The sequence below is a fragment of the Ursus arctos genome, unplaced genomic scaffold, assembly GCF_023065955.2.
Source record: "Ursus arctos isolate Adak ecotype North America unplaced genomic scaffold, UrsArc2.0 scaffold_3, whole genome shotgun sequence".
In the NCBI taxonomy this organism is placed as follows: domain Eukaryota; kingdom Metazoa; phylum Chordata; class Mammalia; order Carnivora; family Ursidae; genus Ursus; species Ursus arctos.
This window is the reverse complement of record NW_026622985.1, coordinates 86,829,886-86,846,896: the sequence shown is the minus strand read 5'-3', so window position 1 is coordinate 86,846,896 and position 17,011 is coordinate 86,829,886. Positions and strand designations below refer to the sequence as shown.

Genomic DNA, 17,011 nt, shown 5'->3' with positions numbered 1-17,011 from the left:
GTTTTAGCTTTTAGGTTTGTATCTGTGATTCCTCCTGAAGCATTATTCGTATGTAGTTTGAGGTAGGGGTCAAGATTAATTTTTTCCCGGTATGAATAACCAGTTTTTCCAGCATCATTTGTTAAAAGGATATTCTTTTCTCCAGTGATTTCAGTGTCTCTTCTGAAGCAATACATGTGTGGGTCTGTTTCTAGAACCTATTTTTTCTATCATTCTGTCCATTCTTTCTTTGTTATCATATACTCTTGATGTATTTGTCTTTGTAGTAAGTCTTGAAATTAGGTAGTGAAAGTTCTCCAACTTTTTTTTCAAGATTATTTGACTATTTTATGTCATTTTTTATTTCTATAAAATGTTAAAATCAGCTGGGTTTTGATAGGGATTGTGTTCAATCTGTGTATCATTTTGGGAAGATTTGACTTCTTAACAGTATTGAGTCTTTAAATACACAAATAAAATACCTTTATTCATTTACAACTGCTTTAATTTTTCTCAGTAATGTTTTCTAGTTTTTAGTGTAAGGTCTTATACATATTTTATTAAGTTTATCCCTTAATAGTTCACGTTCTTGAATGCCATTGTTAATGATGTTTTGAAAACTTTATTTTTCAATTTGTAGTTGCTTATATATAGGAATACAGTTGAATTTTGAATATAGCTTCCATATACTATGACTGTAAATTCACACATTAATTTTGGTAGATTTTGTAGATTATTAGTGATTTTACATGGTCATACAATCTGAAAATGAAGACAGTTTTACTATTTTATTCCCAGTCTATAAGTTTTTTTCTCTTCTTTACTCCCCCCCCCCCCCCCCCCCTCTATCTTACTATACTGGCTAGGATTTCCAGGACAATGTTGAACTGAAGTGGTGTGAGCAGATATCCTTACGTTGTTTCAATCTTAGGGGCAAAGGGTTTGATCTTTAGCCATCATGTATGATGTTATGTGTAGATTTTTCATACATACCCTTTATCATATTGAGGACATTTTTTTTTCTCTCTCTGGCTTGTTGAAGGTTTTTCTTATTATTTCTTTTCTTTCTTTCTACATTTCTTTCCTCCCTCCCTCCCCACCTTTCTGTCCTTCCCTCCTTCCCTCTCTTTCTCTCTCTCCCTCCCTCCCTCTCTCTCTCTTCTTCCTCCCTTCCTTCCTGCCTTCATTTTGCAAGTAGGCCTGCAAGATGTATATGAAACATGAAGATCTGGGGAGTGATGAATTAGTTGCTAGGGAGACAGAGAAATGAAAATGTACACCTGCAGGCCAAACTGGATGGGATGGACAGAGGTCATACAGTGATAATGTAGACCAGCTGGGCTGGATGAACAGACCTGATTTCTATTCCTGGCTTTTCCACCAACTAGCTATTTGACCTCAAATAAGTCACTTTGCTGTCTACCTAGCATTCAGAGATACAGCTGAGAGCCAAGTTGATCTCAGAATTTAGTAGAGTTGCAAATGTGACTAAAAGCTTTGAAAAATAAGAAATAAGAGAACAGATTGATGTGCCTGGACGTCTTTTGTCTGCTAAAGAGAAGTCTACAACTTGGATTAGTTTTATACTAATTCTGGTTTACTGCACCAAGATAACCATAAAGCTGTTCTCTGGTTTCATGGTGCCTTGATATCTCTTTTCTCCAATACCATGTGCTCTTGGTTTCTTTAGCTTTATTGTAGGTCTTGAGATTAGGTAGTGGTTTGTTCCCTAATCCTACCTTTAACTAGTTGCTTTATTAAAGTCTCTTTATTGGAACAATCTGAAGTGAATTCATTTTTTTTTTTTTTTTGCTAGGACCCTTCCCTCACAGATACAAATTGGCAGTGTCTTCTCAACATGTAGTAGATATGCTCTTGGGTCTCTCGGTAAACTTAGCCGTTTTGCCTAGGGCTAACCTCAAAGTAGGTAAGTAGGTCTCTGCTTCTAACACCAGCCTCTCACCCCATACCTTATTTTTATTTACAATATTCTGGATTGTGCCTTAGGAAAATTATTTTAACTACTTTGAATGTCATTTGACTCCATTCCTTTGGGTCACGCAAGTTTTTGCATTTTTATGAGTCCCTTTTGAGAATGCAGATACTCTTATGAGAGACATATCCTAAACTTCCTTCAGTTGACAAAATTGTGTTGGATGATCTATTCAGTGATGCCACCAGTTGAGCAAGACTGTTGTTGAGGCATTGAAGGTGCAGGGTGATGGAAACTGAAGGGGGTAGGGAGTGGAGTGTTGGCATGGAAATGAAGAGGGAGGCTCTAACATTAAATTTTTTGTGTTGATAGTTTTACTGGGAAGAACCCTATGGAAATCCAAATCCCTTCCCTTAAAATTTCTGTGAATTCCCGGAGGGCTTATGTTCTTAAGGTTATTTCTGTTCTCAGGCTCATGCTTTTACTAAATTTGTTCAATTTTGGATTATCTTTCTATTCCAGTAGGCAACATCTATTCTGTATTCATTGACCTAGATGTAAAATTAAGCTGCTTCAATTTCCACATTCATAAAACTCCACTGCCTCTAAGACAAGGAATAGAGTTCCCTGAAGATTTAGGTGCAGGTAGAAAATATGGAGGAGGAGACAAAGAAAGCATTTCCATCACAGCATTCAACAAATTCCACTTGAACATTAGATGGTATTTTTAAAATGTCCTTCAGCCACGCTGACACTGGGGCATTTTCATTGGTCACTTTCAATCCACTGCACACCCAGATCTTGTGCTATCTCTGGATCCTTCTCTTCTCTCGGCCCCTTTAGAGGGCATGCAGAGCGATGGAGCCTTTGGAGCCAGACAGCTGGGCTCCAGTCTTGGCCTTATTACTTATTTAGCTGTATGGCTTATGTAAGTTATTCCAACTGCTTAATGTCAGTTTTTCCCTTAGCAAAATGGGCATGATAAAATTACCCATTTCCTGAGTTTGTCATGAGTACTAGAAGTGTGTAGGATGCTTGTTTTGCTGCCCACATGCCTTCTCAGGACCAAAGTGCTCATCTTTCCAGCTTCTGGGAGCCTTGGCTGCCAATGGTCTACAGCTGTGCCCCTTCTCAGGTGTTGCCCCTGTGGAGGAGAATCTCTAGTCCGTACTTCCGCTCTCCCGAGGGGCTGCCCATCGCCGAAGACTGGGGCATGTGGAGTTGCAAGGTCTCGTCTCTGCTTGAAATTAGAACCGCTCTGAAGGGCCGTTCCAGCTCCAGAACCTCATGTTCGATCAGCTACACCCTTTGGGGCGACTGCATCACAGTTCAGCTTCTCGCTGCCAATTCTCCTTCCCTCACAAACTCTCCCCACAAACTCTCCAGTAAACCTGAACACTTCTGTCTCTGAATCAGTTTGCAAGCTAAGAGAAAATAGCAAAAATTATGGAAATTGAAGAAGGTAAGGAATAAATTGTCATTATTATTATTTGGAGAGTGAGATAATTTATTTCAGGAGATTTTCTAGAGTATTCCAGACATGTATAGAGCTACACAAGGAATTCTATATAATAACTTGGACCATGAGTAGTGGAAGTAAAATTATCCCAAATTTTGATAATGGGAAAACGGTTATTTGACTTAAGATTTTTTTAAAGTTTATTATTTATTTATTTTACTAGAACATATTCTAATTAACCTGCTCCAATAGAAGTAGAACCTTGTTACTGAGTAATTGACTCTTACCTGGTACTTCTGGGCTCTGTAATTTCATTGTCCCTGTATATTTGATTAATAATCCCAAACTGATGAAAGTGCTAACAATTTATATCCCCATAAGATATAAAAGGTTAACCTATGAAAAAGTGATGAGTTGTGATTTTGTAGACCACAAGAAAAGTTAATGGCAAGGGATTAAGTTCTTATCAACCTGTAGAAAGATAATTAATTTTACATCTGATTTAGCAATTATTTTATTTTGTATTTTTAAAAGTTTTTATTTAAATTCATATGTACAGCAATATTAATAATACAGTAATATTAGTTTCAGGTGTACAGTATAGTGATTCAACACTTCCATACATCTCCCGGTGCTCATTACAAGTGTCCTCCTGAATCCCCATCACCTGTTTTACCCATCCCCCCACCCACCTCCCTTCTGGTAACCATCACTTTGTTCTCTATAGTTAAGAGTCTGTTTCTTGATTTGCCTCTCTCTTTTCCTCTTCGTTCATTTGTTTTATTTAACAATCTTTTTAGATATTTATTTTCTATCATAAATCTCAATTTCTTATACACACTTTGATTTTGCATTTGTCTTTGCTGCTGGCTACCTCCTCAATGAGTTAAATAAAACTTTGTCAGATGCCCACTATCTATTTGTATGAGAATGTTGTTTTTAACACTGGTTTTTCATAGGAATGTGTTTCTGTTTAAGTATTATTAGTTTCTGAAAGGTAGCATAATGACAGGAAGGTACCCAAAGTTCCATGGGGCAACTGGAAAAGAAAAGTCAACATTCTGAAGTTAGCCAAGCCTTATCATACTATGTCCAAACTTTGGGTCTATTTTTGAAGTATGTGCATTGGCCAGGGTTGCTGTAATGAAGTACCACACGTTCAGTGGCTCAAACAATAGAAATGTATTGTCTCACAGTTTTGGAGACTACAAGTCTGAGATCAATGGCCTGGCAGTGTTGGTTCCTTCTAGGGTCTGAGGAAGAATCTCTTGGGGGCCCCTCCCCTAGCAGCTGGTGGTTTGCTGGCAACCTTTGGCCCCTCCTTGGCTTGTAGACACATCACCCTGGTCTCTGCGTTCATCTTCACACAGTGTTCTCCCTGTGTGTGTGTGTGTGTGTGTGTGTCCAAATTTCCCCTTTTTATAAAGACATCAGTCATATCGGATTGGGACCCGCCCCAATGGCCTCATTTTAACTTGATTACCTCTGTAAAGACCCTATCTCTAAATAAGGTCACAATTCAACCCATAACAGTATGATTCCTTTTCTCCATTCCCAAGGTTTACTTTTTTCCCCTCAACTGTTACCTTAAGAAAAATGTCATTGACTCCTGATGAATCCCAGTTGAGAAATCTCTCTCCTTGTTTTAAAACGAGGTTTATTGCCACGTCTCACAACAAGTCCATGCTGGCATTGCTTTTGGAATGTAGTTATGATGAATTAGGCTTGGGAAATAAATCTTATTTAACAGATGAGTTCACAAGTTCTCAGGGGCATTTAGCAGCCCTAGTGCTTTATAGATTCAACAACAACAAAAATTCCTTTTTTGGTATTGCTTTCATTTACATGAATAATTAAATAAATAATTTTAATGGCACTTGGATGACATTTAAAAATATGTTGGTAAATTTGTCTGAGGGGAGAGCATGGTGCTTTTTAATTTTCATTGGGCAGGTAGGCAGGTTTTGGGGGACGAATGATTCCTTTGGCAACCATGGAATTATTTACCATGACGAGAAGAAGACACTTCTGTTTGAATAACCCCTTTGAACTGTCTGACACTTAATGGAAGCTTGTTAAATGTTTATTGAATGAACGGAAGTGTCCGGGGAACTTGGAATATTTGACAGGAATCAAATAAAAAGCACATATTTATTCAGAGATTTGCCATATACCTAGCTTTGGCTAGATGCTGTGGGGATGCCAATATATGCAGGAGAATAATAATAGTAGTGAATATTTTTTGTGCTTACTATGTGCCAAGCATCCTGCACACTTCTTTTTAAATTTATCTCTGAGTTGAGTAATATTGTTCTTATTTTACATATAAGGACACCAAGGCTAAGAGAGTTCAAGCACCTTGACTATGGAGCTAGTGATTGGTAAGGTCAAGTGTGTTCTTAATCTGTACACTTGAATGCCTCCCAGCTTGGCCTCTTTCTAGGAGAAGCTTACGTTCTTGTTGTGGAGACGGGACATTTGTAATTGAGGCAGTTGGAAATTTGGCATAGTAAGAATCTAGCTGTATTGTATGTATTTTTGCTACGTACATGTATGCTATCAAAATTTCACAGAAGTGTGGGGTTGTGCCATGGTTAAGTATGTCCAATCGGGATTTAGATGCCTGGATTCAAATCCCACCTGTACCTCTTCCTCTCTGTGTGATTTTGGACACGTAGCTTAACTGTTCTGTACTATCCTTTTTTTAAAAAAAATTATGAAATAGGGCATAATAAAAGTACCTCCCTCATTGTTGTGAGGGATATGTAAGATTTGTAAAATGACTCTGTACCTGGCAAAATGAATTTCCTGCTAGAATATAAGCTTCCCAAAGGCAGCAGTTTATGTCTGTTTTATTCATTCATGCATCTTTTTTTTTTTTTAAAGATTTTATTTATTTATTTGACAGAGATAGAGACAGCCAGTGAGAGAGGGAACACAAGCAGGGGGAGTGGGAGAGGAAGAAGCAGGCTTCCAGCGGAGGAGCCTGATGTGGGGCTCGATCCCAGAACACCGGGATCACGCCCTGAGCCGAAGGCAGACGCTTAACGACTGAGCCACCCAGGCGCCCCTTCATTCATGCATCTTAACACGTCTAGAGCGGTGCTTGGTATAAAATAGACATTCAGTAAATACATCATTGAATGAATGAATATATTTCAATGTGTAAATGCCAGGGCTTAGTCACATTTGCAGATGTAATGAAGTAGTCACATGCTTCCACATCTATGTAGAACAGTGGTTCTCAGTCCAGGATACTCATTAGAAATACCTAGAAAGCTTTTAAATAGACTGATGTCAAGCTCCACCACAGGCCAGGTAAGGCACCGCTTTTGGAGACTCACCGTGGAAGTAGCAGCTGTAAACATAAAGTAACAGAGGCACACGGTGTTGAAGACTCAACACCAGAAGCAATTTTTTGAATGATTTACAACCATTAGGAAACTAAAAACAACCTTTCTTTCAATAATATTTACATTCTCGGAAATTTCAATGCACAGACAATGCAATGTCAAAAACTACTTTGTGTTCATATGTAATGTGGATTAGGGTTCAGGCTCAAATCATTACACAAGGTTTGTTTCCCTAAATAAATCTCTACTGGGATATTTGGAGTTGGTGTGGGGCTTCGGACAATTTTTTTTTTTTTTTTTTAATCATGTGGACTATCCTTAACCTTACAGGCAGCTCGTCTAGATCAACCAAGGAGCACTGTGGGCTGCTTTGAATATAAACAAAGTTAGTCCCAAAATAGCATATGGGGAAAAGCACACCAACACATACACAGTGATTAAGATCCCTCCTGAGGCACTTGGGGAATTAAACCAAGCTACGGAGTACCTTTCTAGACAGCTGCTTCTTTTTCTAAAACAAGATGAATTCATCAATCTCTAATGTGTCAATTGCTTCTCTTAGAAGACATCCTGGCTAAGGGAAACTCTTCATTCTCTGGTGCTTCTCTGCTCAGCAGGCGGGGTCCTCATTCTATTCTATTCATAGAATCACCCAGAAAGGGAGTTGGCAAGATGGGGATGGATTGAATATAGGAGCCATATAAACTTGGAATCAGGGTGGAACCAGAGCGAATTGAGAGAAAATTGCAAAATGGATAATTAGAGGGTATCCTGGCTAAATAACCACTTATATGTTTTCCCATAAATTTAAAAAAATTCTCTTTGTGAAGAATATATGCTACACATTTCTTTCAACAAATACATTATAAAAATATTAACACTATGCTATGCCCTTTACAAATGTTATAGCAATAGGATTTTATTTTACGTTGGTCACAAAGCCGTTTTGATGTCTCTTAGGCTTCTTAACCCCGAATTCTACCTCTTTTGCCTTTTTCTTTAAAGAGCTGCTTTGAAGGATTTCTGGCCCTCCCTGCAAAGTATATCACCGAAATGCACAGCCTGGGATCTTCAATTCAAATCTTCCTAATCAGATTTCTCAACCCTTGATCTAATCAGCAAGCTGTTTTGCTTAGCTTTTTGGTCAAGTTCATTCATTAACTCAGAAAGCATTTATTGACTATTTGCTGTGTCTACCCCGAGGCTAGAATGTAATAAGATTAGTAGATGAATTGAGCCCTGTCCTTTAGGAGTTTGTAGTCTTATTGAATGAAGTAAAGGAAATAATAGAATGCTATTTAAAATGTAAGGTGGCTTTTATACTTTAAATATGTTCGAGGTCTTTCATGGCAGGTAATTGACATTAACCGTGACTTTGTGCACCTAGAACTACATTATAGAATATTTTCTTTTCGTATCTGTTTTGCAGTTAATATCGCAGTTGTCCTTTTCAAAGATTCTTTTGCCATTATAGCCATCCCAACAAAGCTTTGTTGTAAAATTAATAGGAAGGATCGCGGCCATCTCACTGTCTCACTGACTATAGGTTTGGGAGGATTCTGGGCAGGAGGAAAAAAATGAGATGTTGAAACCCCATTGATTGATTTTTTTACTGGAGCATATTGTAACATAAAATCCCTGCCACCTCAACACACCCCAAATTCTGCTCTGAAATGTCATCTCCTACAACCAAGATGAACCCACGTAGAAAAATAACTTACACTAATTTTGAGGTCTGAGAAATAATGAAATTGCTTTCTTATTTTGGAACAAAAGGTGTATACATATATGAGCTCTTGGAGAAAAGGATGTTCTCACATGGCTGTTTAGAAGGATGGAAACAGCTGTAATCAGAAGTCGCCTCCTACCTCCCTGTAGTCCCTACAGATCTTTTTCCTGTTCTCTTTCTTGTGTAATACCTCTTGTGAGGCACATTTACAGTTACAAACTGGGACTGCTTTGATGGTTCTTACTTATTTTCCTCCTAATAAGTGTTTATATATGTCGTACATATACAATTTTCCTCTATTCATGTTACAGAAAACCACCCTTAAATTTGTATCGACAACGAGGAATAAATAAGCAGTGAAAGCCCTTACTTAATCATTTCTATTCACGGCTGGGAAAGAGATTCGACTGTACTCTCATTGCAGGGCTTAGTCAGGGTTGAAGGTGCGTCTCTTCTCTTAGTGCCATGTTGCTCTTCCAGAGACACTCACGCAGCCCTCAAACTCTAATCTGGTTATTTCGGCAGCGCGGCCCTCCTGGCGGTTTTAATTAGGATCACAGGTTTTGGTGGTCAGAGTCTCCAACTTCTGGTGACTTCAACTCATTTGTCCTGTGGTGTCCACTGTGCCAGCGAAATTGTACGCCCTCCCTTCTTTTTGATTCTGATCACAGCTCTCTGTGGCTGTTCATGAAAGGATGAAGGACTTGTATTTTCCTCATTTACCCAAGATTTAGGAAATCTTCAGCTCTTCCAAGGCCTTGTGCTCAGGCACTGTTTGCTATTTTTTGTTAGAACACTGAAATTTAGATTGTGTTTTAAGGAATCAAAGGTGGGACCTGTAGATTCTGACTCCATAGAGATCTGATTTTCTTGGGATGAAAGCTGTGACTTAGAATTACATACAGCCTCCTTCAAAGCCAGAGAAAAGTCCTAAAGAAAAATGTTACAGAAGTTCCTTGAACCCAGGTGAAGAAAAGATGCGTGGGCCATGAAGGAACACCATGTAAGAATCTTCCAGTGTTCTTTTCTTATTGCTCAGTGGAACGGAATATACTTCGGGGTGAAGAGCTGTGATATTGTGAGTTATAAGCAATATGTGTTTGGTCATCCAGATGACCAAAATAGATTTCTCATATGTATTTGGTCTTCATCCACAGACCTCTGCTCACAACTCCTGAAACCTGTGATAAGGGCGAAAGGGGTGTTTTTCATTATGTTAATGAAGGTGACTTTGTATCCACTCAAGGGTGGGTGTTGTTTGCCACAAGGACCAATCTTGTGATGGGAGGGTTGGAACTTTCACTCCTAGCCCCCTCTCAGAGAGGCTGAAGTTTCAATCAATTGCCAATGGCCAATGATTTAATCAATCACGCCTATATAATGAAGCCTCCATAAAAACCCAAAAGGATGGGGGTCAGAGAGCTTTTGGATTGGTGAGCACGTGGAGGTGCTGGGAGAGTGAGGCCCCTGGAGAGGGCATGGAAGCTCCACACCCCTTCCCCATACTTGACCCACTGTATCCCTTCATCTCGCCGTTGATTCATATCCTTTATTATCTCCTTTAATAAATGGGTAAATGTTAATTAAGTAAGTGTTTCTGTCAGTTCTGTGAACTACTTTAACAAATGAATCAAACCTAAGGAGGAGGCCATTGGAACCTCCAGTCTTTAGCTGGTTGGCCGTAAGCACGGGTAACAGCTTGGGACTTGTGACTGGCATCTGAAGTGAGGGTGGGGAGCCATCTTGTAGGACTGAACCCTGAACCTGTGGAATCTGATGCCAGCTCTGGGTAGATGGTATCAGAATTAAGTTGAATTCTGGCACATTCTGCTGGTGTCTGAGAATTGCTTGATGTTGTGGGAACCCCCACCTCCCACCTGTCTGCCAACTTTGGAATTGGCTCTGGGAACCCAAAAGAGTTGGTGCCAGTGAAGGGGCTAAATTGATGTTGTTAATTATTTGCCTTGGTGAAAGTGAGGGAAGAGAAGATTGTGTCATCAGAATGTCTTCATTAAAGGTCTACACAGTTGTAATGACTCTTTGGGGATTTACATAAAGCAAGTACATTGTGTGCAACCCAGTGGGAGCTTTGAAAGTAGGCTACTGGCAAGCTTGACATGATCACTTCCGACTACTAAAGACCTTGACGTTATTTCTGAGACTTCCTGTGTGGGAATATAAGGGGGGGGGGGGTAAGGGCTGGGCACTTGCTGAGCTATTAGACATACTTGGCCACTGATCAGTGGCTGCATGGTTTTGGATTCTTTTCTGGATTCTACCCAGCCTTGCTTTGGGTTTTGAGGCTACTGTTGATCTTGGTCAATTACAAATTCCATTTCTGGGTGGAGTTTGCAGAGATCAGTGAACAGAACAGACAGTTCATTTGCCTTTAGATTCCAATGGAGCTTTTACATTCTGCTCTTACTTGTCCCCCTTTCCCGGGCAAGTTCCTTTCCCTTCAGTGGCTCAGTTGTGATGGGATGGACCGTACATCTGGCCACCACTGCCTGGCTTTCCCCCATCTACCTGTCTGCAGCCTTGTTCCTCTGTATAGTGAGATGGGTGAAGGAGTCTGAGGATCTGGGCCTCCCTGGGGACCCCGTGTATCTGTAGGTCCACTGTCCAAGATGGCAGATTCTTACTGTAATGTTCACATCCTCTGAGATAGGATGCCAAGAGTTAATGGGGGTAAAGTACATAATGAAGTTGTTGATACTTTCCTTCAAGGCTCCCCTCCTTGATGGGCCTGGGTAAGTTAGTGCTCCCCCACTTGTCCAAACGTACTTGCTCTTGTCAGCCTAAATAAAGAGGGAAACCAAGGCAAGCTTGCATTACCAGGAACTGAGTTTATTCGAGAATAGCATAGGAGTTGCAGTTCAGGACATGAAAACTGTAGCAAGCTACAGGCAAGTCCATTAACAGTTTGGGTGGATTATTTTTAAGGCCAGGTGTGCAAAGAACAGGGAGTCTAGCCTGAGTCCAAGCAGCAAGTTCAGTAGCTTGAGGATGGGGAGACAATCTTGGTGGATGTTCATTGGTCGAGTGTTAGGTTTCCAGTCTTCTGTAAATCAGGCATCAACCTGAAATCAGTCTCTGAGTTCTTAGATTTATCTTTTCTGAGGGTGCATATGGGAGAGTCTCCTATTCATATCCTCTTTAACGTCCTTCCGCACTCCCATAGAGCAGTTTGAAAACTTTAGCTCGCAGAAGGAAGCATGTGTGAATGCAGATTCCTGGGCCTTACCCTCAGACCTACTCAGGACTCAGCTGCAGAGTCACAAGACCCACCTGATTCTAGTTTAGGTGATTCTCAGAGCACAGGTGGACACTCCTGTGGAGAGAAAACCCCTCCTTTCCAGGGAGCCACTTAGTTAATTCATGAATCAGCACTTACATGGAAGCTTGAGACCCTTGTCTGGCATTTTTCATGGAGCTGTTCAGAAATTGAACTTAACATTATTAATGATGGTATCACAAGATCTCCCTGCTTTCTTCCTCTATCTTGATGTTCTCATTCTGTCCACCAGGCTCTCATCTCCCTTCCCTTCCCTTCACTCGGCAGTTGTTAAATTTGCTTGCTAAAGCAACTCCTCTTATTTCTTATATTTGCAGACCAAGGTCAGGGCTGACTTTCTCAACCTCTCCTGATTCATTCCCTCCTTTCTGACCTGCATTCTGTTATGTTCCACGTAACAAACCTAGTGTAAGCCACGTGTTTCGGTTTTGTCTTTCCGTGGGCCTTGTAAGATAGTGGTCTTCCAGCATGTGCTATTTCTTGGCAGCTACCAATCAGTCTTTCCCCATTTGGAACTTCAAGCTATCTGTGGAAGTCCTCTGCAAGGATGAGAGAGAATGTTCTCGAGAGGAGCAAGACTGAACTTGGCGCTGTGACCTGCTTGGAGAGCACTTTGTTGGGAAATGGAGGAATTTCCATAGAAGACCCCACGAGCCTCCTTTTCTTTCCTTTAGCCTTTGACAGCTTTAAAATTGTCCAAGTATTGTGACCACCCAGGCCCTAGGTCTTTTTTTTTTCCTTGTAAAAGGAGAGACCTGCATTCTGCCCTCTACCCTGAATAGAGGCTTACATTTTAATTTCTGTTTCTGAAGCAACGCTGCCCCCAAACTGGTCCCCTCAACCTCCCCGTCTTTTGAGACCTGCCACCCTCTACTTTGGCCATGCACTTTAGAGACATAGATTCCAATACATTTGCAAGGGTTTTTGCATGTGGAAGACTAACTCAGGCATTGTTTTTACCCTAGGGGAAATTTTTCGCTGTGTATGACCTTCTGATGTTGGTTTTTCTTTGTGTGTGTTTTTTTTTTCTTCTGGCTGCAGGAAAGCAATCTCCCGGGCAGGCCTGCAGCACCTGGCTCCCGCACATCCCCTCAGCCTTCCTGTGGCAAATGGTCCAGCGAAGGAGCCCAGAGCGACTCTGGACTGGAGCGTAGGTGTTGGCTTTTTCATTTCAACGTGATTCAATTGCATGTCTGTCTCTCTCATTCTCAGGATCCCTATGGCTACAAGGCAAGACTTAATCATTTCCCATATCGCTCACTGACCAGTCTTCAAACACCCAAGCCATAGTTCCATTCTCCGACCTCCAGCAACATAGCTCCTGTGTATGAAATCGGACGTGTGTCAAACTAAAATAAAAACTTCATGAATCATTTGAGGCACTACTGCCTGGCTTTGCAGCTGTGAGATAAAAAGTATCTCTACGCACATGCTTTATTGTTCTTGCCAACCTGACGATGATTGGAGCTCACCCTTAGCAACTTCGTGTCATCTAAGCTTAGTTTCCTCAGCTCAAACTGCCTTCTTTTCCTTTTAGGAGTTTGTCCCACTCCCTCCGCCCCAGAAAGAAGATGATTTCATTTTAAATTTTAGGTACTTCATGCCCTCCCGTCTGATATACTTCTGCCCCCAACACAAAGGTGGATGGGTCTGGTGTCAGTGGCTTGGGTATAGTCGCTAATTGTAACCAAAAGACATCCACAAAAACTATTAACTTGAGCTGAAGATTGCATTCTGAAGTTCTAAAATTAGAATACATTTATTGAGGATCTTCAGTGAGTCAAGTTCTTGGTCAAAGACATCTATCACTGTGGACTGAAAGGCTTTGTCCCTTCCTGGAGGAGTGAATGTAGGGAACAGCATGAAGGTAGAGGAGGGCTGCCCTAAAATTCTGCCAGCCTGGTCTTGATGGTGATTCTTGTTTAGCGTTTGTAGTCGAGTTGAACAGTGGGGATAATTCATGTTCTCCCATGGGAAAGAGCATTGCAGGGTGGAGGAAAGGAAGTGTTTTTTTAATTAAAATATATTTTTTTAGCCCATACATCATGATTTAATGTCCTTTTATATTAAAACAATTCTTCTTCTCTCCCAAGCACACACTTATTGGCATTCTTACTTTACATTCTGGACACATGCTAGCGTATGCTCCCTACGTTCCTGAAGTACCCGGCAGAAGACTGGACTTCACTGAGATGCAGCTTCCCCTTGATAAGAGTCTTCAGAGTACTCTGGTCACGCGTGCTCGTGCGGCACTGGTGCTCAGGAAGAATGTTCCTTTCCTGGAGTTTCCCTTTATTCCAGGACAGTTACTTGATAAATCCTTAAGCCGTAATGGAGTGTAGAATATATTCATACCAGTGTTTATATAATTAAAAAGAATTCAATGTATAAACAAGCAGATAAATGAGATTGAAGAGCAACATTCCTGGTCCAGTGATGAGAATGTTGTGAATCAGGGACCCAAACCACTGGATTTAGCGTTCCTGATGCCTAAACAATCCTCTGACCTAAAGTAGTAGGGCCCTATTTGAGAGGTAGGATTCTAATGAAGGATAGTTTAAATTGTTGATATAGAAAAAGTCATTAAATCCTTTTGCCCTGTGTGTGACGTTAGGCAAGTCACTTGAGTTCTTTCCGTCTGAGTGTAGACTCATCGGTAGACGGGGACAATTGTGGCCCCTCGCTAAGGGGGACTTCCTGGGTGTAATTAGGGTTGAACGTGGCAGTAAGTGTGAAAGTTCTTTGTAATTGGTGCAGCCTGCAAATTTGTTTAGTCAGAAAGAAAGTAATGGATTAATTCATTAAATCATCACACATTTGAGTCCCTGCTTTGTGCTAGAGCCTGCGCTGGTTCCTTGGGATTCTGAGGGAGGAAGATGGGGTTTCTGCCTTCAAGGAGCTCGGGAAGCAGTCGGCAGACAAGAAGCCAGCAGCAAGAATATGGGGTGTTGACACCTGGAATAGAGGAGCCCAGAGTCACGGAGTGCCAGGAAGGATGCTCCATCCCTATTTGACGGTGAAAATAGTTATCAGAAAAGGCTTTTAAAAAGAGGTGTCCTGCTTGGGCCAAAGCTTGGCAAGAAGGTATTATTTTCTGATTCCTGTAGAGATGTATGCACTCTAATATTTCATCAGAATGGTATTTTGGGCTAGTGGTGGGAGGCTGCACTACATAGCAGGGGAAGAGCAAGTAAGAACTAAGTTCTTTCTTCCTCCCTCTCCTTTGATTGTGGGCGCCCTGTCATGGCGCCCCGGTGAAATTATGGCATGGCAGGAAACACTTTGGGGATGTTTAACAATGGAGGGAATGCTGAAAGCCTGCTCTGAAGACGCTCCATCTGAGGGCATATTTGGAGATCTGACATGGAAGGATCTATAAAGATGTCACCCTGAAAAAAAATAACCGTGGGCTGACATTGCTGTTAGTGAACCGAAGCCAAACAGTGACCAACACTACAGTTCCTTATTATGATCATGTAAAACATTTTTCTTAGACGAGAGGAAGAGGCAGATGGCTAAAAACATTTTAAAGCTTTTTTTTCTTCCCCCTAAGACTTGCCCTTGCTTCAAAATTTTTGGCTTTCCCTAACAAATGCGCTTTTCACCAGTTTCATTTATGTCACCTTAGTTTGCTGGTCTGTTCAAGTTGCTGAGCCAGGATTTTCTCTGTTCAGCTTAAAGTGTAAGCCCAGGCCACTGGCTGGACCAGTCTCTGCCATTCCCTTATCCCGCCCCCTGCCTGGCTCCCTGTGGAAAAGCAGCATGACTGCCTGTTTCCCTCCATCAGCCCACTCTTCTGGACTGAAGGCATTGAAATGATCAATCTTCACTTATTCACTCTTACTGTTTACTGATCTCTGATTTGGTTTGGAGCCTTGTATGTGTCTCCCAAATAAGGGGGAGGGTTTAGGGGAATGAGGATCGTCTCAAAGGCCTATAGGACTATGACCCCCTGACTCACATCACCTCCCCTCTCCGCATTTCACCAGTGAAAAAACAGATACAGAAGCTGTTCATGGTGCATCTGAAGTTGCAAGACAAATCAGGGTGCATAAAAGCTGGAATTAAAATCTTAGTCCTACATTTATACTTACTGTAGAATCCCAAAGGGGTGCTGTTTTGACTTCATGCCAAAGTCTTCAGAAAGGGGCACCACTGTTTCCTAAGTATCTTTGTGCAAAGGGCTTTGAGGAGCAGCCTGCTGGTGGGGGTGCCTGAGACACAGATGGGCACTGATTTGGAGCCTAGACTGTAGGCACCTGTGTACTTTGGCCAGGTGTATATATTATAGGTGTCGGTTTGACGTGTTGGGTACGCAAACTTAATAATTTCCTTAAAGGATTCATATTCTCATTTCCCTGCTTAGTGATTTGTATTATCTCTCTCTTATTTTCAACTGTTCCTTAATGTCCCAAAACTTCTCTCTTGCTGTGATTTACTCAAATGGTTATTATGACTTATCAGTTTCTCTGTCTCACATGGTCTCATTTTCTTGGTGACTCTTCATAAACATTCACTCCTGCAGCCTGAGTATAAGCTCGCACCTCCATGCATGTCAGGGAGAGAACTCTGTTGATGTGTGGGAAGTAGCCATATCAGTCTTCACTGTGGTGCCTGAGCCTTCTACTGACAATAGTAGACATATGTGGAAATTGCTCTTTCCTATAGAGATTTCCTCTCTTGCTCTGTGCCAGGTCATGCCCATCTTTTCAATTGAACTAATTCTGTTTATCTTATTCACTTTTTGCTTTGTTTCCTCACAGTACCCCTACCCACGGTACATTGTCTTATAAACCTTAGAACCAAAGTTTCTAAGGTTTTTAGTTGCTTTCTTATTCTGAGTCCTCAGTTCGATTTCAGGCTCCTTGAAGGGAGGGACAATGATTTCTGCTTGGTTTTCTTCTTCACAATGGAGAGCACAGCATCATAGGCCTACCTGCTACCTGGCTGCAAATGTCAGGGGACAAATTGATTGCAGCTTTTCTGTTCAATCAGTGAGAAGGGGACATTTCACTGGGAGTGAGAAGGGGACATTTCACTGGGAGTTGACCAGCCTTAGATAATTTCCAGTTCCTGAAAAGATTGGGAGACAAGAGTCCAAAGCTGCTTTTGAAAAATAAATGGGTTTATGCTATTTGAATTCCAGGTAACTCTTTTACTTTTTATTTTTTAAAAATATTTTATTATGTTATATTAGTCACTATACAGTACATCCTTAGTTTTTGATGTAGTGTTCCATGATTCATTGTTTGTAGGTAACTCT

General features: G+C 41.1%; 1 protein-coding gene across 1 annotated transcript in view; it reads left to right on the top strand.

Moving 5' to 3' along the window:
• Positions 1-17,011, top strand: part of DGKI (diacylglycerol kinase iota) — a 415,071-nt gene that overhangs the window by 128,979 nt on the left and 269,081 nt on the right. Inside the window, exon 2 of the mRNA XM_026511631.4 lies at positions 12,790-12,898. Within this exon, the coding sequence (XP_026367416.3) occupies positions 12,790-12,898 (109 nt within the window). The remainder of the gene's footprint in view (positions 1-12,789; positions 12,899-17,011) is intronic.